Source organism: Bubalus kerabau, chromosome 2 (genome assembly GCF_029407905.1).
Source record: "Bubalus kerabau isolate K-KA32 ecotype Philippines breed swamp buffalo chromosome 2, PCC_UOA_SB_1v2, whole genome shotgun sequence".
Lineage (NCBI taxonomy): Eukaryota > Metazoa > Chordata > Mammalia > Artiodactyla > Bovidae > Bubalus > Bubalus kerabau.
The window spans coordinates 185163656-185187951 of record NC_073625.1 but is presented as its reverse complement, the minus strand read 5'-3'; the positions used below and the strand labels follow the sequence as shown (position 1 = coordinate 185187951).

At 36.2% G+C, this 24296-nt stretch overlaps 1 protein-coding gene across 3 annotated transcripts in view; it reads left to right on the top strand.

Moving 5' to 3' along the window:
- Positions 1–17739, top strand: part of ATP2C1 (ATPase secretory pathway Ca2+ transporting 1) — a 153272-nt gene extending 135533 nt beyond the window's left edge. For 2 of the 3 annotated variants that reach the window (XM_055569698.1, XM_055569699.1), the window contains 10 exons: positions 715–885; positions 2206–2303; positions 9091–9141; positions 10028–10194; positions 11392–11460; positions 12126–12242; positions 13039–13186; positions 13714–13809; positions 15019–15160; positions 16644–17739. In XM_055569698.1, coding sequence (XP_055425673.1) covers positions 715–885; positions 2206–2303; positions 9091–9141; positions 10028–10194; positions 11392–11460; positions 12126–12242; positions 13039–13186; positions 13714–13809; positions 15019–15160; positions 16644–16774 — 1190 coding nt within the window. In that variant the 3' untranslated portion in view covers positions 16775–17739. The remainder of the gene's footprint in view (positions 1–714; positions 886–2205; positions 2304–9090; positions 9142–10027; positions 10195–11391; positions 11461–12125; positions 12243–13038; positions 13187–13713; positions 13810–15018; positions 15161–16643) is intronic. The other variant, XM_055569700.1, reaches the window with a different exon arrangement.
- The last annotated feature ends 6557 nt before the right edge of the window (positions 17740–24296 follow it).

The following is a 24296-nucleotide window of genomic DNA, read 5'->3' as shown; positions in this document are numbered from 1 at the left end:
TAAGTTCCTCAGGATGATAGGAAACTATAAAGGGTGGTATGGTGGTATTATTTATGTAGTTTTAAGAGAACCAAAGGTATGAATAAGAAATACCTGTTAATATAGAAAGAAAGAGAGAATATAAACTCTTGTTGGTATTAGTGGTTTTACAATTACTTTACAGGTTAACTGTACCTTCCAGAGTTTGTTGTGTACAAAATTGTTGCATGTTGTCTAATTAATATAGCCTTCTAGAACTTCAAGCTATTGAATTATTCTGAAGGCCTGTAAGATGGAAAGATGAAGATACAATAGTAGAAATCACCTTCAAAGATGTCTGTTTAAAACTGACTTTAAAGCTCAACAAACCTGTACTTTTCCAAATAATTAATTGTATTTTCTTAAGAGTCAATAGTTTCTACTGAAAGGGGCTGCAAGTTTTGCTATGTGAAAGCATTCCAATTTGTTCCTCTCCTGCTTTCTCTGCTTAACAGTTGTGTAGTCTTATTCCTTTTCATTTTTAATAATTTAAAGAAATTCCATATCAAGAACCATTAAACTGTAGTATCTTTGCATGTAAGAAGTTTTGATTTTTAAAATTTCTGTTATTACTGCAATGACTTTCTAGTCCTAAGTGATTTATCTGAGTGAGAAGTGTTATGGCCTCCAGATTTTGTAAAGTAAATTCTAATGTTTTTGTGATTCACATTTTCTTTTTGGGTTTTATCTCCCAAGTTCTTGCTTTGGCTTCTGGTCCTGAATTGGGACAATTGACATTCCTTGGCCTGGTGGGAATCATTGATCCTCCTAGAACTGGCGTGAAAGAAGCTGTTACAACACTCATTGCCTCGGGAGTATCAATAAAAATGATTACTGGAGACTCACAGGAGACTGCAGTTGCCATCGGTATAACTAGGCTGCTTCTTTTGTTTTTGTTAGTTTTTCTTAAATTACTGCAGAGCATAGTGGAGCATTAGACATGCAGTGTGTTTACAAAATATTGAGCTATACAGTAAAAACTGATGCTTTTGTCTGCTCATACACTATAAAATTGTGGGTGAGATTTTATTTTAGTTAAAAAAATAATACTTTTAGTTGAAAATAACTAAAGCATTGTGAAATCACATTATTATATTCATAAAAGGATAGTTGATTATTTTTAGTCTCATAGTACACCATTCTGATGACTAAAAGCACTAGATCATGAATGTGAAAGAATGCATGAAATTATGATATTTAGTTTTTCTTTCAACTTGAATATGATTTTTTAAGAGCAGACTTTGTACCTAACTTGAAAGAAAATAGCTTGTGTCTATATTTCCATCGTCTGATCACATATATGCCTATGTTGTTTGAATGCCATTTAAGATACTTTACCAAATACAAGGGGAAAAAAATGGACATGGAAGTTAATCTTCCAGAACCTGTAAACTATAATTCATACTGATAAATTTAAAATGTGCCAAAGTTCATTAATTCTTACTAATATGGAAAGAGACTGAGATAAGAATTTCACACTTTAAGAAGAATGTGTCACTGAAAACATACCATTGTTGGGAAGATTATTTCTAGAGAAATTTCTCAATGTTTATTTTCATTTACATAAAACTACATGATACTTCATGGGATTCCCAGGTGGCACAGTGGTAAAGAATCTGCCTGTCATTGCAGGAGAGGTGGATTCCATCCCTGGGTTGAAAAGAGCCCCTGGAGGAGGAAATGGCAACCCACTCCAGTATTCTTGCCAGGAAAATCCCATGGACAGAGCAGCCTGGTGGGCCTCAGTCTTTGAGGTCACAAAGAGTTGGATATGACTGAGCAACTGAGCAGACATGCACATAATACCTCACATGAGCCACCATCTTACCTGGTTTTTTAGTTAAAAAGGACTCTAATCTTCATTAAAATTGAGCTCTTAAGCAGAACCCACATGGCCTTGTTTAAATTCTTAGGTATGGTACCTAAGTTTAAACTCTTAGGGTTGAATAGAGAAAACTCTTTATTCTTGAATTTAAGCAAAAAGAGTCAAACAGAAAACTCAAGACATTTTACTAATTCAGTTTGATCTGTCTTACCATAGTCTTGTCTTGTAATCCCTTGATACAAGGACTTAATACTTTTAAAGAGAAAGTGAGTTAATAACATCATTAAGTGAGCATTATGTTGACTAGCCTATCAAGCAAAAGCAGTTTGGTTAATTATGTTTTCTTTCCCATTTCACTTTAGCTAGTCGTCTGGGATTATATTCCAAAACCTCCCAGTCAGTCTCAGGAGAAGAAATAGATGCAATGGATGTCCAGCAGCTTTCACAAATAGTGCCAAAGGTAGGCATAAACCAGAGCCTTTCGGACTAAGACTTTATTCTAGGCATTACCTCTTCTCCTGCATTGTTAATGAAGCTATTCATTTGAAAACAGTTGGGACATGGCCACCACATTTATTGGTCTAAATCATGAGGCAAAATTTTATCATTGAGATCTGTCTTATCGTTGAGTGTCTATGAATATCAGTTCAAATTTGTTAACTTCAGCAAGAGCTCAGTTTCCTCTGAGAAAGATACTGTGGAAAATTAACAGTGGTGCTTGTATTTATAAAGTACAGAATGAAGACAGATCATTACTTTATACTTCTTATCCTTGTGTTCTGTTTTAATTGAATTGCGGGTATGATTTTTTTTTTTAAAGAGCTGTCATTTGCATACAGTAAACTTTTTCCTTGTTAATGTACAGCTCTTAAGTTTTGATGGATGCCTGTGGTCCTTGTAACTACCACCACACAGGTTCCTCCCATCCCAGATCCTCTTGTGGTCAGCTCCTCCCTCTGCTTCTAGTACTTGGCAACAATCATTGATTTTGTTTTCTGTCCCTGTAGTTTTGCCTTTTCAGAATGCTGAAAATGGAATCATACAGCATGAGGCCTTTGAATCTGCTTTTTTTGATTTAGCATAATGCATTTTTAATTGCTGAGTAGGATTCCACTGTACTGAGTGAATGTTACCAGTGCACCAGTTTAAAGACATTTGGATTATTTTCCATTTTTGCTGATGATGGTTAAAACTACTAAAAACATTTGTATATAAGCTTTGTAAGAAAATAAATATTCATTTCTTTTAGATAAATACATGAGAGTAATTGCTGGGTCATATGGTTAATGTATGTTTAACTTTGTAAGAAAATGCCAGATTGTTTTACTTGGCAGGTTTACTGTTTTGCATTCCCATCAGCAGTGTTTGAAAAGTGGTTACCAGCACATGGCATTGTTAGGTTTCCCCATGCCCATTCTAATAGGTATATCATGGTTGTCGTCTTGTGGTTTCAGTTTGCATTTCCCTCCCAACCAATGATTTTGCGTACCTTTTCATGTGCTTATTTGCCATTCATATATTTTCTTTAGTGAACTGTCTAACCATCCTATTTTTAAAAAATTTTTTATTTTTGGATTTTGGAAGTTATTTTGTGGATAAAAGTGGATATATTGTGGATAAAAGTCTTATCAGATATTTGATTGGAAGAAAGTTTTTTCCATTCTGGTTTATCTTTTTAGTCTATTACCATTTTACTTAAAAAAACAGTGGTTTTCAATTTTGGTGAAATCTAGTTTATCATTTTTTTCTTCTATGGATCATACTTTTGATGTATTATCTAAGGACTCTTTCAAACCCAAGGTCACAAAGATTTTTTCTTATTTTTTAAAATAAAAGTCTTATACTTTTAGGTTTTATACTAATGTTTCTGATCCATTTTGAATTATTTTTGTCTGTAAGAAGTGGGGTAAGGTTCATTTTTTTAATGTATGGGTATTTAGTCATTTTAGTTCCATTTGTTGAAAAGACAGTGCTTTTTTTCATTGAAATGCCTTTTTAGAGCATCTGGGAGCAGTATGGATGTGTGTGTCTTCTCCTGATAGTTTTTCCCTACATTTATTTCTAAAAGAATAAATCCTGTATTAAGTTCCCTGAGGGTATTGAGACAGAATGTACATTAGCAAATATATATGAAATCTGCGATTAATTAAACATTTTCCCATTAGATCTTTGTTTAGCCTTTTCCCAGAGATGCTAACAAGTAGTGACATCAGACAGACTGAAAGTTTCATTTTATTTGCTTTCTTCAGTTCACTGTCTGGCTTTCTGATAAAAATGCTAATGAACTCTGAAAACCAACCTAAAGGCAGTTAGAAAAGGAAGAAAGGCAGTTAGAGAAGTAAGTTATAAATTGCATGATTAGCATGACAAATTACATCATTGGTCATTTCCAAATAAGAGTTTTTTTGCATCAGTTGTGGCAGATGCTCTGATGTTATTCCAAAGAGAGAAGCTCATGAATTGCTTAGAGTCATCCTATTCGATAAATACCAGAGCTTCTTTCAGGTTTATCATGTCTTTTGAAAACCCAAGTCTATTCTTCAAATACTATCAATGAATTATTTCAGTCGTTTCAGCTGAGCTGAGCTGGACTTCTCCCCGTGATCTCCTATGCCCTCAACCCTCCTTGGCCTTTTTCCCCATTTTTATTGTGTGTTCGTGTAACTCTTAAGTCTTGGTCTTAGGCTTTTACTTTAGAGCAATTTGAAAAGCTTTTCATTTATTAGTGTTAGAAGCAAAACAAAAGTTTTTGTAAATGGCCAGCTCAGTGAGGTTTTACTACATGTACTAAAATCATATTAATTGACTATTTTCCTTTATAAAAGGTTTTTTTGGCACTCCTCTTCCTATAATTCAATCATACATTCCCAATCCCGTAACATTTCTCTGTCCTTTTTGACCTAGGACAATTAAAAAATAGTATGGAAATGGAATTTCCATATGGGAATTCTCCATGTTTTTTTATTTATGATTTCCTGAGTGTGTTTGCTATTGGTAAAAATGGACATTCTCTTTTCTCGTTTGTTTTTTATAGCACTGCCTCCATTTGTATTTTTACTAAACTAATTAACCAGGTCCCTATAATAAAATCCCAGTTCGTGTACTATTTCATTTTTGGTACGCTGTCAGTACTTATTTCAACACATCAGGTATTTTTTAATCTATACTAGAAGATTTGGAGACCTTTGGGAGATTATTTTCATGCCAAGAATAATATTTCTTTCATTAGCCTCTCCTATTTGTATTTACCTACTTTCTTCTCTTTACAACTTCATTTCTGTTAATGTTGATCAAAAGAACTGTGAGTACGGGCCACAAATATGACACTGAGAGACAGATCCACGAGAAGAGAAAAACCCTTTTGTGGGTTCCTTTGAAAGTACACAGCCTTTCTCCATTTCCCTCCACAATATTCCCTGCACTTTCCGCTGACAAGAGTTCTGCTTCTTTCCTGTTGTCCTTGTGCTGGTCTGCTGTGCTCATTCTGATTCGCCCTTCCTGCTCCTATACTAAGTGATTGTAGTCTGTGCTTATTCACCCCCTTTTAGATAGAGAAACAGAAACAAAGATTAAAAAGATTATAATAGAGGAATTTCAGTTACCCCCCAGTTCAGTCCTAGCTCTGTGATAAGTGGTTGAGTTTTTACTCACTTCTGGTTTCTTTTTAATACCTAATTTCTTCAGGCCATAATTTTGTGTCACTAAATTTCAATGTTTTTACTCAACCAAAAAGATTGATGTGCTAATCTTGGTGCTTTAAGGAGACTTTACTCTGCAGCATTATATTCCATGTAAGTCTTCAGCTTTGTATTAGAGATCTGCTTAGTCTCAAAGAAGCTGCTTTTGTTTTTGATTTGCCATCAGAGCTTTGAAACACTGAAATATCTATATCAAGCGATAGGTGTACTGGATGCTTGCCAAAGTAATTTGTGACTATACAAAAGAAGTATGTTTTCAGCCCAACAGTTGATCTATTCTCCTCATTGCCATTGTTAGTGATAACCTGTAGTGGCTGTGAAGGGGTGATTTGAATGTTTTGAATGATTTGCTGTGAAACAAAGGCCAAATTTTTACTCTGTATGACCTGAGTGTTTGTAATTAGTAATTAGCCTTTTATTTAAAAATTCTGTAAAATCTGTAGTCTTTGCCAAATGCTCTTGTACTCCGTGCTGTGTGCTACATCATTAAATTTTTGCAATAATGTAGAATTTTCACTTAGAAGGTAACTGGTACATTTTAAATACATATGCAGCTGAGTCCTTTTTATTTTATTAAAAAACTGTTTTTAATTGAAGTGTAGTTGATTTGCAGTGTTGTGTTAGTTTCAGGTGTACAGCAGAGTGATTCATTTTATACGTGTGTGTGTGTGTGTGTGTAAGATTCTTTTCTGTTATAGGTTATTAGAAAATACTGAGTATAGTTCCTTGTGCTGTAGAAGTAGGTCCTTGCTTATCTGTTCTGTATATAGCAGTGTGTATTTGTTAATCCCAAACTCCTAATTTACTCTCCTTCCCTTTTCCAGGTGGCACTAGTGGTAGAGAACTCACCTGCCCAATGCAGGAGACACAAGGAATGTGGGTTGGATCCCTGGGTCGGGACGATCCACTGGAGGAGGAAATGGCAACCCACTCCAGTATTCTTGCCTGGAAAATCCCATGGACAGAGGAGCCTGGTGGGCTACAGTCCGTGGGGTCACAAAGAGTTGGACAGGACTGAGCACACACACATCATCACCCTTCCCCTTTGGTAACAAGTTTATTTTTTATGTTGTTGGGTCTGTTTCTGTTTTGCATATAAGTTCTTTTTATATAAGTTCATTTGTATCATTTTTTTGTTTTAGATTCCACATGTAAGCAATATAATGTGATACTTGTCTTTGTCTAGCTTACTTCACTTAGTAGGAGCATCTCTAGGTCCATTCATTTTGCTGCAGATGGTATTATTTAATTCTTTTTTATGACTGAGTGACTGAGTATTCCTTTGTGTGTGTGTGTGTGAATATATATATGCACTCATTCATGTCTGACTCTTTGCAACCTCATGGACTGTAGCCCGCCAGGCTCCTCTGTTCATGGGATTTTATAGGTGAGAATACTGGAGTGGATTGCTGTTTACTTCTCCAGGAATCTTCCTGACCTAGGGATCAAACACATGTCTCTTGTATCGGCAGGTGGATTCTTTACCACTACACCACCTGGGAAGCCCCGTATGTGTATGTGTGTGTGTGTGTGTGTGTGTGTGTGTGTATATATATATACACACCCCAAGTGGCATATATTTATATATACTATATCTTCTTTATCCATTCAACTATTGATGGACATTTAGGTTGATTCCATATTTTGGCTATTACTAATAGTGCTGCAGAATATTAGGGTACAGTTGCCCAGGAGTGGGATTAAAGGATCATATGTTAGCTCTGTTTTGTTTTTTTAGGGAACTTTCATACTGTTCTCCATAGTGGCTGTATCAGTTTACATTCCCACCAACAGTGTAGGGAGGGTTCTCTTTTTTCCACACCTTTTCCATCATTTATTATTTGTAGACCTTTTAGTAATGGCCATTCTGACTGGGTGTGAGACCTCATGGTAGTTTTTATTTGCATTTTTCTAATAATTAGCAATGTTGAGCATCTTTTCATGTGCTTGTTGACCATCTGTGTGTATGCTGCTAAGTCACTTCAGTCGTGTCCGACTCTGTGTGACCCCATAGACGGCAGCCCACCAGGCTTCCCCGTCCCTGGGATTCTCCAGGCAAGAACACTGGAGTGGGTTGCCATTTCCTTCTCCAGTGCATGAAAGTGAAAAGTCAAAGTGAAGTCACTCAGTCTTGTCTGACTCTTCGTGACCCCATAGACTGCAGCCTACCAGGCTCCTTCGTCCATGGGATTTTCCAGGCAAGAGTACTGGAGTGGGGTGCCATTGCCTTCTCCAATCAGTGTGTATAGTACTTTTTAAACACTCAAGAATTTCCAAATGGATTTTGAACCTTTTTAAAGGAAGAATGCTTTCCACATATGTTATGTGATTCATGGTACCTAGAGGATATAAGGGTAGTCAATAATGTGATAGTATAGTTAACCCCTGAGAAAGTTTTAGACCTTTATCCTAAGATTCAGTCACTTATTCATTCATTTCACACTTGTTTATTGAGCACTGGAGGGCCAGATCTCTGTTTCATGGAGCTTTTAGTCTTAAGATAAGTAGATGTATATATTATGTTGCTGGTGGGAATTGTGGAAGCTTTCTCCTGACTCTTGCTTGCTTTGAAGTAGGACATGAGGTTGTTAACTGAGAGTGGGGCTAGGAAAGGGATACATTGGAAGCATGAGGAGGGAAAGCTAGTGTAGACCTGTCCTCTGGGAGAGTAGGAAAGAGAATGGTGAGTCCCGTAGGTGTTAAGTCACCTGGCTTGGGTGTGTTGGAAAGAGTGATGGGGAGGCAGTGGTTAAAAATTCTTGTGAACCATGGCAGGTAGCCCCCAGAGCAGCACTGACCGCAGGTAAGATTTGTCACTGAAGAAGGGAATGGAAGACACCTACCCCTCTCCTCTCCTCATAGTGCTGTTGGGGAGGACTGGGGAATAGCCCATGTCTTGTGGATAAGCAAGTTAGAGCAGTGTGGGAGGGAGTGGGGGTACAGGTGATTTGTGGATGACTAGCTGGGACACAGTTGTGAGCATTTTAGGAGACCAGGAAGTGGCATGAGGAAAAGGGATTAAATATATTCTTTGGAGAGAGAAGATCATATAAGCAAGTGGAGACACAAAGGAAGACCGCCTAATGAATCAAACTAAGTAGAACAGCATAGCAGTCACTTCATACTGTTTAACAGAAAAAAGGGCTCAACAGTCATTGAGAAGCAGCTGTTTTTTAAATCTCATGAAGACAGAAGAAGGGAAAAGGCTATATTAGTTGAGTGTCAGTGTTGAGGAAACATGCAAGAGAGCTTTTCCTTTCTCTGTTTCTGCAGTGTTTCAAGATAAAGCTATTTTCTTTTCAGAGCTTAAACATGGTTGGGATAAACTGGGTGAATTGTTTAGATTGTGTATTTCCTTTAGTACCTAAACGTTTGAAATGGCCCTGTCGAATGAGTGTCCTAACAAGTGTAGGGCATTTTCTTGAGTTTGATCTCTATGGCAAAACAGTTCAAATTGGTAATTTAAAAAATATTCTTAGTTATATGTACATAGGATATTCTGATAATTCTTAATGTTGAAGATTTTTAGTATATCTTGTGTTTTAACAGGTTGCAGTATTTTACAGAGCTAGCCCAAGGCACAAGATGAAAATTATCAAGGTGGGTCTTTAAGAATCACATTGTTTCATCTCTGTATCCAAAATGCTTCTGTCTGTCTGCATTATTACTGGGAGTATTCTTAGAGTACTAAAGTCAGAAGTGTTGTGAAGCAAAACAAGTGCTTTTTAAAGCCTGAGATGGAAACATTAACAGAATTTCGTTAGCAAAGGAAGATGTAGAAGAAAACTTTAAGGAAATATCTGCAAATATAGTCTTCTTTTAACATTTGAATAGTGTAAGTCTGTTCCGATAGGAGTCTACAGCCAGATCGTTCCAGTGTGAATAGGAATAATTACTATAAATACAAAAAGAAAAAAATGTTTTGAGATTGTGAACAATTTTAAAGAGCTATGATATTTATATTAGTCAAATATATACAAAGCAGCTGACATGGTATCCATCAATTCATCGGCTTATTAATCATAATAGTGCTGCATTGTAGTAAGGTCAGGGTTTCTCAGCCTTGGCACCATGACACTTGTGGGCTGGATAATTCTTCATTGCAAGAGGCTGTCCTGTGTATTGTAGGTTTAGCAGCACCCTTGGCGCCTTTCCTCTAGATGCCAGTAGTGTCCACAAAGTCATGACACTCAAAAATGTCTCCAGACATTGCCAGATGTGCCCTGAGAACCACTGTGTAATTGACTCTAATTCAGGCTTTACACATAGAGTTCTCACACATGGGAATATTAATGGCAGCTTTTTCTAAGCTTTATCCTAAGACCTCTGTATACTAAAGTTTTTTTGGAAAAGTGATGGTATATATTATTTCCAGTCTTTGATTATGTGGGAAAGAAAAAGAGAGGATTTGTATACCTCCTTATCTGTGTGAAAGCAACATTCTAATCAGAATGCCTCCCTCCCACTTCACCCCTCCTACCCCCAGTCTCTGCAGAAGAATGGGTCAGTTGTGGCCATGACAGGAGATGGAGTAAATGATGCAGTCGCTCTGAAGGCTGCAGACATTGGAGTTGCAATGGGTCAGACTGGCACAGATGTTTGCAAAGAGGCAGCTGACATGATCCTGGTGGATGATGATTTCCAAACCATCATGTAAGTTTTCCCTCACTGAATGCACATCAGAGAGTTTCTTCCTATCCTTTTCTGCACCTCATTTGCAGAAAAGTGTTTAGCAATTTTAGGTGCTGGATGAGCTAAACTATTTTACTAAACTAAGCAATCTCGTTTTGTGTCCTAGTGTGTAGTTTTGGGGGAAATTATTTGTATGGAATGGACATAAAAAATGGCAGGGCTATTCATTTAAGAAATATTACTGAGTACCAGCCAAGTTTCACATTTCCTTGCCACTAGTGTGGTGGTATAGCAGTGAACCTTCATGTGGGTTTATTCAAGTTAAATTCAGGCTCTCGGGAATAAGCATGTGACTGGCTTTATGACAAAGATTATAAATAAAGATCCCATCCATATCTGTTTCCTTATGTCAGGAATTCTTCATGTTGCCAATGATGCAGTTTATTATTTGAAAAGATTTGTTTCATCTATAGTTTCTGATTGATTTAAGATTCTTCCATAATAACCTGCTGGTGTCATTAACCCATGTGGCCTCAAGTGGAACATGTGGGCCCTCAGGACCCAGAATTGCAAGGTTTTTCTAAGGATAGAAGATACTTAATTTCCATTCTTAGAATTGTATAAAAATCTCAGAAGATAGGATAGTTTGTTTATAAAATACATGTTTTCCTAGACTGAGCAAAATGAATGAGAGGATTTTCATGAATCTTTGTAAAATATATTCTTTTTATAATTCTGGTACCACATATATCTAATTGTATCTAGGAATAACAGATGAGTTAAATTCTGTAATTCATATATCATTGCCATTTAATTTCTGACCTGCATTAACTTAACCCCTTACCATACATACATCTGTACCTTTAAGAAAAATAAACTTAGGAGGGGTAAAGATCATTATTTTAGTTATTATATATGTATATATTATTATCTTGTATAGAAACACAGTATGTGATTTTAATGTTGAAATGTCTTTTAAGAATAAAAATTATTGTGTTATGAAATTAGTTCAGGTACAGTAGGAGGCTTGACTTTAATGCCTTGCCAGATAGTGTTTCTGTATTTTTTTCTAGTTTGAATTATGTAAGTAAAATTGTTTTATTAATGTATGGGTTTTATCAGTTGGGAACTTATTTTCAAAATTAGTTCCACAGTATTGCTGTATCCTTATTTTTTTGTGATTATATTTTCTCACCTAATTTTATTTTTAACTTTCAGGTCTGCAATTGAAGAGGGTAAAGGGATTTATAATAACATTAAAAATTTTGTTAGATTCCAGCTGAGCACGTAAGTTTGTAAGAAATTGTGACAAACTTATGGGTCTTACAGAAAAATTATTCAAAAAGTAGAATTGAAACAGAAGCCTATAAGCTTCTGGGCTCTGATTCTCGTATGTAAGTTTTCCATTATGAAAACTGAATTCTATCCTAAAACTAAACATGGCATGATAATTATAATTACTAAATACAGTAAATATAATGCTAAATATAATTGTGTATATCATCAAAATATATTAATTGTTGTGGCTTATTTAATACCTTCTGAAGTAACTAAGAAAGGGGTGTCAAATTTTAATTTTTCTTCTTGGAATCTTTTTCCAAAAGCAGAAGGGCTTTTATTGTAGTCTATCACAAAACACAGTTATAAAAATATCATTGAAACTCTTAACTGTTATCTGAACTCAGTTAAAAAAAATCTTCCTCTTTGTTGTTGTTATCTAAACACTTTGCAAATCCTTTATTAAATTGCTGTGGATCATAAGGGCTAACTCTTTAGATCATAAGGGCTAAATAGTCACACTAATGAAGCAGTAGTTTACTTGGAAATACAGGCTTCCTTTAAAAGAACAGTAGTAAAATGAGAGTTTTAAATGCTAAGAAAGTGATTTCATAAAATTAGCAAGAATTATACAATGTTGATACATTTTAAAAAATAACTCTTTCTTTCAATAGGAGTATAGCAGCATTAACTTTAATCTCACTGGCTACATTAATGAACTTTCCCAATCCTCTCAATGCCATGCAGATTTTGTGGATCAATATTATTATGGATGGACCTCCAGCTCAGAGGTAAGAATTTCCTCATTTGTAAACTAGAAGGACAAGGATAGCCTTATATCCTGATAGTTAAGCTCTAAGACTTCATTCCCGGTAGCATCGGAAATCTCTGCGGCATCATGTTTGTTTTAAGTTGTGTGATGTGAGCGTATCATTTACTCTTCTGGGATGCTCATTCATGCATTAGGATCTGAGCTTTTACACTGAGATCAGAGCAGGGAACAGGTATAGTCCCTGTCCTTTAAGTAAGCTGTTTGTTTCTTGGACTAGAATGTAATGGAGAAATCTGTCTCTGGCTTTAGTGCTATTACCAAGGTTCCACCATCATTCTTAGAGACTTCGGGTAAGTATTGAAGGACTACTTCAATATTGTAGTATTGAGCATCTAAAGGTTTCTTTTAAGTAAGGGGGCCCTAGATACAACTTTCTTAACAGAGTAATTAATATGTATCAATGTATAACAAATTATCCTAGTTGAAACTTCCTTGCATGAAAGATATTTCAAAATCCAGTTGGTTAGTCATGTATTTCAGGCCATATTTGAAATAAGTTATATAAATGAAATGGGGCAGTTTTTTGAAATTTGATTATCAGGCCCCTACCAAACTGTGGTAAATAAAACAGCAAAGAGCGATAAAATTTATGGTTATTTTTGAGTTATCATAGCCAAGGTTTTCTTCATAATTCAACATTTTGTTTCCATAAGAAGGGATTTAGTTTCTGGGATAATTGAGGTCAGTGAACTTGTGAAAGTAATAAATCCAAATTTTACTTAAAACTTTAATTCACTTTTCTGTTTGTTTTGAAGCCTTGGAGTAGAACCAGTGGATAAAGATGTCATTCGTAAACCTCCACGCAACTGGAAAGACAGCATTTTGACCAAAAACCTGATACTTAAAATACTTGTTTCCTCAATAATCATTGTTTGTGGGACTTTGTTTGTCTTCTGGCGGGAGGTATACTCACTGGATAAGCTGTTTTATTATATGCATTCTGTATGACAGGATTCCATTATTTTTGTATATTAAACAGAAGGCTGGAAGTTAGGATAACCTTCAAAAATAGAATAAAACATTTAAAAATAGTTTGATTTCAGTATTTATGGGTTAATAGAATTCCTGATTCATATTTTAGAATTATTTAAATATGCAGAGAAATATCAAATACAATAAAAATGAACATGAATATTTGGGTAGAAGTTAGAAAATCTGAGCCTTTAGTATAGCTATTTTAATGTCATTAAGAAAGTTGTTTCAATATCCAGTTTACAGTTTGGGAGAAGACTTTTTTCTTTATGTAGACTACAGCTATTCTTTAGGTGACTTATTTAAAGGATGTATGGGAAATTTAAGTTGCTTATATGTCTTATATCTTAGACTAAAGCTTTTTTATTTTAAGAGAAAGAAAACATTAGCCTTTTTAAAGCATGTAGTATTTGTCCATTAAATTCAGCCAACTGAAAATCTTTTTCTCCTCTCAACAGCTGCGAGACAATGTGATAACACCTCGGGACACAACAATGACTTTCACGTGCTTTGTGTTTTTTGACATGTTCAATGCACTGAGTTCCAGATCTCAGGTACGCTTGAGTGATTGTAGCTGGCTAATTCAATTGGGTAGAGTTCTCTCTGTTAAGTGGGCAAGGTTTTTAGCTTTGCTTGCTTTTGTAGCCTTGGTTACAGGTCCAGATATAGCCTTCCTACAGACATGTGTTCTAACAGGGATGGGAGATTTGGGGAGATAGGCCTTAACTTTGGCCAGAAGATTAAAGTAAATTACAGATGTCATCACCTGAATTTTCCTCTCATTTTCTTATTATCTGTAGCTATGTGACAGGTTCAAGTTAACATTATCTGAGCATAGGACAAAGTTCATGGCTACTTTTAAGATGGTGTACTTTCTTCTCATTATAGAAGAAAGTATTGTTAGACATACAGGAGCAGTTTTGTGCATATTAACATTTTCTTACTATCTCCATCAGTGTGTCAAAACTTAGGACATTTAAAATTTTCTTTTTTTTCCATGCTGTATCTTAAGGTGGATGGTCTTCTCTTGATTGAAGTGCTTTGATAGAAATTAGTGGGCTAGAACCTAATGATACTTTTTCAGAGCATGTTGTTCTTGGAAACTAGTTATATTTGCCGCCTGATTGTTCAATTTTAGAGCACCTTAGGAATCCTTAACTATTTATTACCATTCGCCATGCTTGAACTTTCCAAGTACAATGCATTGTCATTAATTTAGACTAATTTTTAAAGAAGCTATAGTATTTGGTTTTTGTTCTATGAAAGGCATTTTTACTTTTTCAGTATACATGTAACTAAGTCTAATCTTCAAGAAAGTTTCTTAGATTATGTACCTTAATGAAATGATTTAGAAAATAATCATATACAAAAAAAGTTTGTTATGCTCTGGAAAGCTAAAGGAAGTTTCTGTGGCCTTTATTTTTTAATGAAATCAGTTTCTTTTTTTTTTGGCCGTGCTGTGTGGCATGTGGGATTTTTAGTTCCCCAACAAGGGATCAAACCCAGGACCCCTGCATTGGGAGCATAGAGTCTTAACCAATGGGCAGCCAGAAAAGACCTAGTATCACTTTTAAAGAAAGTCCTTGATAAAGAAAAGCTGCTTTAAAATTTACCCTACTCCGTGTGAATTATTCCAAAATATAATTAAGAGATTTCATGTACTAGTATTGTAGAATTCAGTCCAGCTTACTAAAAATTAGAGGTGAATATTATAGTAAAGAAGTTGTTTCTAGTAATAACTGAACTCTCTGCTCTGCCAACAGACCAAATCTGTGTTTGAGATTGGACTCTGCAGTAATAAAATGTTTTGCTATGCAGTTCTTGGATCCATCATGGGACAGTTATTAGTTATTTACTTTCCTCCACTTCAGAAAGTTTTTCAGACTGAGAGCCTAAGTATACTGGGTAAAAGAAATGTTATGTTTTATAATTTATATATTATAAATGAGTTGTAAATATTTTCTAATGTAATTTGTTCTAAGAAAACTTCTTTTAAAAAGTGAAGTAAGTGGCTTGCTTTGAAAAATATGTGTGTTGTTTGTATTTGGAATCACATTTAGGAGAGTCACTCTTCCAAATCTGGTTTTAAACTTTTCTGGTAATTTTTTTCTTGTTAATTTTTTTATAGGTTATCACTTGTCAAAATCATATTTGGTGATTCTGAAAGACAGAGTAATTGTAGTTGATAACTTTTTAATTTTGTGTGAAGAAAAAACTAGATTTAAGCTCACTAAAAACTAGATGGCTCGTCTTTAAAATTACCCTTTTGGTTGTTAAGCTACCATTTTCCTATTTGCACGTTTTATTTTATGAAATAACAGCCCTAAAAGCAGAGTTTTACTAAGTTGATGTGGAAAGTGAAAGTGACTCAGTCGTGTCCAACTCTTTGCTACCCCATGGACTGTGTCCATGGAATTCTCTAGCCAGAATACTGGAGTGGGTAGCCTTTCCCTTCTCCAGGGGATCTTCCCAACCCAGGTCTCCCGCATTGTGGGTGGATTATTAACCAGCTGAGAGCCACAAAGGAAGCCCAAGAATATTGGAGTAACCTATCCCTTCTCCAGCGGATCTTCCTGACCCAGGAATTGAACTGGGGTCTCCTGCATTGCAGGCGGATTCTTTACCAACTGAGCTATCAGGGAAGCCTGATGTGGAATACAGACATTATTTTTTCATACACTGTGCATGAAATGTATCATCGTATAGTACATTTAAAGGTTAATCTTCCTGTGTAAATGTGAGGATGGATGCATTTTATGATAATGCTAGTTCTCACTCTTGGGTTTTTAAAGTTAATTTGGATATTTTTGATCACTATTTTTTGCTGTAAGTTAATCTTAATGTTGAACTAGTTTAATTTCAGGATTTTAATTTCATACTCATATTCTTTCCTCTTTTAAAAAAAAATGCAGTTTTAAGAAGACAGGTGAAATTTTTTGAAGCAGTAAATAAGAATGAGATAGTGTGAACACCATTGTAAAGACATGGTCTTTTAACAGTAACTTGCAAGTGGAATAGATGCAGATTTCAGTCAAGGTATTTCCCACTGCTTGAACAGCCTTTAAAAAACAGAAAACTCCTCTTGGTTGTGTTGCTGTTGAAGTTTGTGATTCTCAGGGTATTGTTCAGGGAAAGCAGTCAGAGGACTTGTTCTCTGGGTTCTAGTTCTCTGGTGCTGCTTGTCCTTGCTGTGTGACTTTGGGTAAGTCATTTGGTGCATTTGAGCTTTACTTTCCTTATTTTTAAACTGAGGCTAATTGTGGCTACTCAAGGAAAGGTTGAGAAATAATGTATTTTAAAAGCTGTGGTAAAATGTTAAAAAAACATAAGCTATTAACCTCTGAAATTATAAGTTCAAAGAATTGTAAAACTCTGCTTTTTCCTGCAGATTTACTGTTTCTTCTGGGTCTCACCTCGTCAGTGTGCATAGTGGCAGAAATTATCAAGAAGGTTGAAAGGAGCAGAGAAAAGGTCCAGAAGCCTGTTAGCTCGACATCGTCGTCTTTTCTTGAAGTATGATGCATATTGCATTCTTTTATTTGCAAACTAGGAATTGCAGTCTGAGGATCATTTAGAAGGGCAAGTTCAAGAGGATAAAATGAAGATTGGAGAACTTTTGAACTTTTTATTGACTAAAAATGAGTGTTAAAGACTTGAGACTTTAACCTGCTGACAGTCCCAAATGAAATTATGCAACTTTGGTAACATTTTCCTTGATTTAAATTGGCTTTTGCAACTGAATGGAACTTCATAAAGTGTATGGGCAGTTATTTAATTAAAAAAAAAAAAAAAAAAAGGTAAAACCTGAACCACCTTCTGCACTTAAAGAGGTCTAACAGTTCAAATACACTATCTATTCTAGATAGATATGGTTTTTTTTTTAATTTTTAAATATTGTACTATTTATGGTGGTGGGGCTTTCTTACTAATACACAAATAAATTTAATCATTTCAAAGGCATTCTGTTTGGTTTAGGAAGTTAATTCCCAGGAGTGCCATATTTCAGCTACTGTATGTCCTTTTCCCTGCAGTGTAAGCAGTTCAGCTACCTTGTTATCATTTTTGTATCTCACGTTTTTTGCACAGGATGTGACCACTGTCAGATCACTGTTCTTTTCTTTCTTTTTGTGATTGAAAAGCCTATACTGCAATTTGAAGTAAATGTTTGCTTTTCTTTGTAAGTGTAAATGGTTGCCTTTTTTCTTCCTTTTTTTATTTTTGGTATGAGTCTTTGGTCTAGCAAAATTAATAAATACAGAGCTGTTGAGTGGCTTTCTAGGTAGGGTAGCTAGATAGGGTAGTAATTAACATTTAGTCATGGAGTCAAAAATATTTAAGACTGTTTGGGCTGAAACTGATAGCAGATTTATATTAACTTGTTATGCCTTTTTTTAGAGTTAATGTAAATACATATTTTGTCAAGTATCATCTTGATGAAGTCACCTCCTAAATATAAATCCAAGTACCTCACCTGAATATCTGAATTGTATTATTTTCAGTGTCTTTTTATGTGTACTTTAAGAGTCTTTTTTAGAAAGTATAGAGTGGTAAACTTCAAGAATTGAAAAGCCCCAAACTTAACAGTTTATGGACCAGAGTGTAAGTGGAAGATTCTGTGCTGACCTTGGTTTCCATGAATCTGCAGCTTTGGGGCCTAGGTGGTGCACAGCCCAGAGTCTGTCCCTCTCCTGTTCCCACCAGTATCTTCTGTCTTCTTTCTGCTTTACTGGGCAAGCTAAAGAAATAGATAGATTTGCTCTTGGAATGCCATCAGTTTTTTTAATAGCTGGATGGGGTGTAGGTAATTTGTTTTGAGTGTGTGGCAAATTTGGGCCAGAAATTCAGAATTAGAAATACATTTTCTGTCGAGTATTTCTCTCTGAAACAGAAACGGGTCTCAACTTCTTACATGTTTAATTCTTCCTAAAGTTTACTGAATTTTGTATTTTATAATTATACTTTCCAGTTTTTATCTCCAATATTAAACTGCACTGTTAGCACCACAGTACTTTTGTTAACAATAGGAAAGATACCTGTTCTGTGAGTCTGTGGGGATGTAACTGAAACAATTTAGTATAAGGACCTGAGATGTCTGCAGTTTATTCTACTTTACTCTTTAAGGCTTGATAGTCAAATGTACATGGAAGCCATTGTCTAATCAACTTTTCTTTAGTGATGGTGATGTTTCATATCTAAATTTTGTAATAAGTTTTCTTCTCTGTTACAAAGACTTCAAATACGTATTAGTGCACGTCAATCTTTTGCTTTGCATTTTAGGTTCATATGAAATAAATGTGCCTATTCTGATATTTAAGATTTTAAACCTCCCCCCAGAATGATTTATTTTCAGAAGTTAAGGTTCTTCCAGTTGGGACTGTTAATGTTAAAATCATATGGATGTTGAAGATACAGAAATTACACAGTACTCATAGTACACTGAATCTGTGATTAAAAAAGAAGTGAAATGTATAGTACAGATATCATCTGTATAACAGATTTCCCACAGTAAAACAACAAATTAGAGTTCGTCTCTGTGTGTATTTCATATAGTATATTATCTGAATTAGCATGGATAATCCAAATGCACTAGTATCTAAATTTTTAATTTTTCCCCATTTCCTGGCCCTAAGACTTGCTAGATGTAGCCCCTAACAATACTAACTTGATTTTTCCATGTTAGACTACCTCATGAAGTTTTCTGTGCTCAAAGTGATTAAATGTCAGGGAAGAAAAGGAACTTTAATTCACCAACGAGGTAGACAGTCCTCAAATGATTCAAATTGACTGCAGAGGAACAAGACTTAGCACGTTCTCTCAGATTTGTGCTGAGCATTGCATGACCCGGAGATGAAACAGTGTGAGACAAGGCAAACTAAACAACCTCCCCCTCAGAACACAGGCTTCTTTTAATAGCAGTAACTTCACTGACAAGAGTAAAACACATTTTTATGTCTCATACCCTAGCAAGGCATATCTGTTACACTGACAGTCTTTCTGAGTCATTGCACATTGTGATCTCTTTCATGTAGTACCTAAGTAAAGTATGGCCAGAACACTGGCCATACTCACAGCAGATTCTCAGTGACAAGACCTGGTTTGGTGGCAAACAATAAATATAAGATCTAAGAACCTCAATTAAGTTTACCTTGCTTTCTGCCTCTGTCACTTGGCAATTTGTGTGCATTTTATTTCTATATATGACTCAACCTGAACTTAGATGGATGAATTGACTGTCATTTGAGAAGACTTTTCTTTAGTACTTAGATGTACTAGGAATAGAAAGGTGGTAGCATCTGTGCCCTTCAAGAGTTCATGGAACAGGTTAGCTGAGGATATAACGTTAACAGGCTGTCTGATGAAAGTTCGTAGTGGTATTTGCATATTTATTTTGAAAATACACATACATTAAAAATGAATACATTTTACTGAAAGTTTCCGTTGACACTGACTTTTGGAAATCTTTGAAATGCCTTTTTAGAGTAAGCTGCGACCCAAATAGTAGCTGATTTGCATACTAAAACATGGTGTGGATAAATGTTAATCCTAACTGGTATATGGGTAGACAGATTATCCTGATAATTAAGCTCCCTTGAGCTCAGTTAGTACTTGGAATGACTATGAACTCTTGTTGGGTTTAGGGGTTTGGTTTTCAGAGTTGGTTATTATTAATAATGGATAATGGTTAACCAGTCCTTGATATTAATGTAGGTATAATAGTCTTCAAATAGTTTGGTAGGTTTCTATTTGGGAAGTTCTCAGTCTTAATTTGGAGACGAAAGTGAAATACATTAAATACAGTGGTTAAGTGCTGCCCCAAGTGCTACAGTAGCGAAAGGAGAGAAATACCTTCATTGGAAGATGTGATCAAGGAAATTTCCTAGAACTAGTGGCGTCTGAATCACACCGTAAGTTGAGAAACTCCAGTCAAGGACAGCAGGATGTGGCAACCAAAAGGCATAACCTCTGCAGAGTGTTGGTGGAGTCTGGAAGGGACAGGTGAAAATCACAGGAGTTTAGGGCTATGGGAAGGCCTAGCCTAATTTGAGGGCAGGACAGATAAGCTGGAGCCTCATGAAGGAGGTGGAGGAGAAGAATCTGAATTACAGCCTGCTGGAAGATTTCAAGAGTGTGGAGTTGGGGTTTTTGTCTTGTAACATGCTGAGGGGAGTTCAGAGGGTAAAGATAAAACAGAGAGACTGATTAGAGAACTGTAGGCGCTTAAGGGTTAGAGGGACCAACTGAGATGTGGCAATTAGTATGGAGAGGAGAACATGGAATTTCTGCCTTCTAAGAGCATTTGACATGACCTGATAGGAGGACAAGAAGATACTACATCTTCTAGCTTTTGGGCTTGGGTACTAGAGTGTTGGGAAAATTTCCAGAGCTGAGCAGCTTTTAGTGGGACACAGGTTGATTTCAAGTGTGAAGTTTGTGATGTTCTTTTTCATATTAGATGAGGTTTCTAGCCTGGGATGAATTAAAACCATGGCTGACTAATTATAGGTAATAGGAAAATAATTTCTTGTTACACACATTGATTTTATACACACACATATATATATGTATGTATTTATATATAAGTAAAATGATTTCATTCCAATCCTAAAGAAAGGAAAAGTCAGAGTGTTCAAAGTACCACACAGTTGCACTTATCTCACACATTAGCAAAATAATGCTCAATATTCTCCAAGCTAGGCTTCAAAGTATGTGAACGGAGAATTTCCAGATGTTCAAGCTGGATTTAGAAAAGGCAGAGCAATCAGGGATCAAATTGCTAACATGCATTGGATCATAGAAAAAGCAAGAGAATTTCAGAAAAACATCTGCTTCATTGACTATGCTGAAGCCTTTGACTTTGTAGAACACAACAAAGTGTGGAAAATTCTTCAAGAGATGGAAATACGAGACCACCTTACCTGCCTCCTCAGAAATCTGTATGTAGCTCAAGAAACAACAGTTAGAACCAGACATGGAACACTGGTTCAAAATTGGGAAAGGAATACGTCAAGGCTGTATATTGTCACCCTGCTTATTTAACTTATATGCAGAGTACATCATGCAAAATGCTGGGCTGGATGAACCATAAGCTGGAATCAAGATTGCCGGGAGAAAAATCAATAACCTCAGATATGCAGATGACACCACCCTTATGGCAGAAAGTGAAGAAAAACTGAAGAGCACCTTGATGAAGGTGAAACAGGAGAGTGAAAAAGCTGACTTAAAACTCAACATTCAAAACACTTAGATCATGGCATCTGTTCCTATCACTTCACTATGGCATCTGTTCTCATCAGTATGGCAAATAAATGGGGACACAATGGAAACAGTGACAGACTTTATGTTCTTGGGCTCCAAAATCACTGCAGATGGTGTCTGCAATCACTAAATTAAAAGACGCTTGCTCCTTGGAAGAAAAGCTATGACCAACCTAGACAGCATATTAAAAAGCAGAGACATTACTTTGCTGACAAAGGTCTGTATAGTTAAAGCTATGGTTTTTCCAGTAGTCATGTATCAATGTGAGAGTTGGACCATAAAGATAGCTGAGAATTGATGCTTTTGAACTGTGGTGTTGAAGAAGACTCCTGAGAGTCCCTTGGGCTGCAAGGAGATCAAATCAGTCAATCCTAAAGGAAATCAGTTCTGAATATTCATTGGAAGAACTGATGCTGAAGCTGAAGCTTCAATATTTTGGCCACCTGATGTGAAGAACTGACTCATGTGAAAAGACCCTTTTGCTGGGAAAGATTGAAGGCAGGAATAGAAGGGGACAACAGAGGCCAAGATGGTTGGATGGCATCACCGACTTGATGGATATGAATTTGAGCAAGCTCTGGGAGTTGGTGATGGACAGGGAGCCTGGCATACTGCAGTCCATGGGGTCACAAAGAGTCGGGCACGACTTTACAACTGAACTGAAGTAAAGCAATAGGAATCTAGAAAAATGTAGTGATGAACTTATTTGCAAGGCAGGAATAGAAAATAAATAATGGTATGGACTTATAAATATGTCCATAGAGAATCTTGGTGCTCTGTGAGGACCTAAAGGGGTGGGATATGGGGAGTTGAGAGGGTGGCTCAAGCAGAGGGAGTATATGTATACTATGACTGATTCACGTTGTTGTACAGCAGAAACTAATACAACATTGTAAAGCAGTTATTCTTCAATTAAAAATACATTTTAAAAAAGTAAAGCAATAAATGAATGTAAACTCAGCTTTGAGAGAGTAAGATACTTTTTGAAAGTAATTTCTTTTGTTATTGGGTTATGGTAAGAGAGTAGAAAACAGTGCTGATTTTTTTTTGTTGTTGTTTGTTTGTTTGCATTTTACTCATAGTTGTTCTTTGGATCTCTCTAACCTCATATCTCACACACAGTGTTCCAACACAGTCCACTTAACTGGTCTTTTTGGACAGTAGTAGTTCAACTTGAAATCCTTTTTGCTCTGTTTTAATTTGATAATCAGAGATTTTACCTGTTCTTCAAAGCCCAGTTGAAGAGCCAACCAGGATGGCCTTTCCAGATGGCTCTAAAGGTATGTGTATGTATGTGTGTGTGAGGGGTAAATACTGGTTAAAATAAATGCAGCCATAAGTTTGCATATACAGTTGTGGGATTTTATTTTTTAGAAAGCTTAAAATTTTAAGTACAAGCCCCTTAAGTGATAAATGCAGATAGAAATTTGCTATAATCTTCTGCTTTTATTCAGAGTAAATTTAGGTGGTGGAAGTTTGGGTAGGAAAAACATCTTGAGGCTTTAGTTTTGATCCTTATAAATTCCCCTCTGATGTAGACCTGCCAGCACTCCATGTACCTGAGAGTGTGGGGCCTGCCCGTGTCTGCACTGCTCCAGGTAGGCAGTGCTTCCTGTGCGGACCACAGGACATACCTGGCTCTGCCATTCTGTTCCCTTTGTGTTTGAGTCTAGCCAAATGTGTTGAGTCTAGTCTACTGGCCTGGCTGAACTGCCTTCATACATCAGTCCCAGATGCCCCATCACCATTATTTCTTCAGCAGTAATTGCGTTCTTGCTACTTAGATAAGGGTAGAAATTATATCTCACAGTATTAAAGCACACAGTGTGGGAAATTGGGCACATTGTTCTACATGATCCTAAAGATGTATTTTTGTTTTCTGAGTATTTTCAGCCTTTGAATTAAAAAAAAAAAAATCTTTGATACAGGTTTTTTTTTTTACATACCAGTTCACTCAGCTATATTAGTTTTCTATTGAGGCCTTCCCTGTTATATAGTTAGAAGTAACAATTTGGTGTCATCTGTGGTTATAAAATACCATAATGCCTTGACCATTTGCTCTTTTTCATCAAGTCTGCACCTTAAAAGCCAATATGAAACAACTGGTTATGTGAGTCGCACAAAATATTATCTTTGAGCAATACATAGTAGGCCCCAACCAAATGGCAGAAAAACGTATGCTTGATAAAAAGGACATGACAGATTTCATATTGAAGCATTGCTAGATGGATTTTCAGTTCAGTCGCTCAGTCGTGTCCGACTCTTTGTGACCACATGAATTGCAGCACGCCAGGCCTCCCTGTCCATCACCAACTCCCGGAGTTCACTCAGATTCACGTCCATCGAGTCAGTGATGCCATCCAGCCATCTCATCCTCTGTCGTCCCCTTCTCCTCCTGCCCCCAATCCCTCCCAGCATCAGTCTTTTTCCAATGAGTCAACTCTTCGCATGAGGTGGCCAAAGTACTGGAGTTGCAGCTTTAGCATCATTCCTTCCAAAGAACACCCAGGACTGATCTCCTTTAGAATGGACTGGTTGGATCTCCTTGCAGTCTAAGGGACTCTCAATCTTCTCCAACACTACAGTTCAAAAGCATCAATTCTTCGGCCCTCAGCTTTCTTCATAGTCCCAACTCTCACATCCATACATGACTACTGGAAAAACCATAGCCTTGATTAGACGGACCTTTGTTGGCAAAGTAATGTCTCTGCTTTTCAATATGCTATCTAGCTTGGTCATAACTTTCCTTCCAAGGAGTAAGCGTCTTTTAATTTCATGGCTGCAG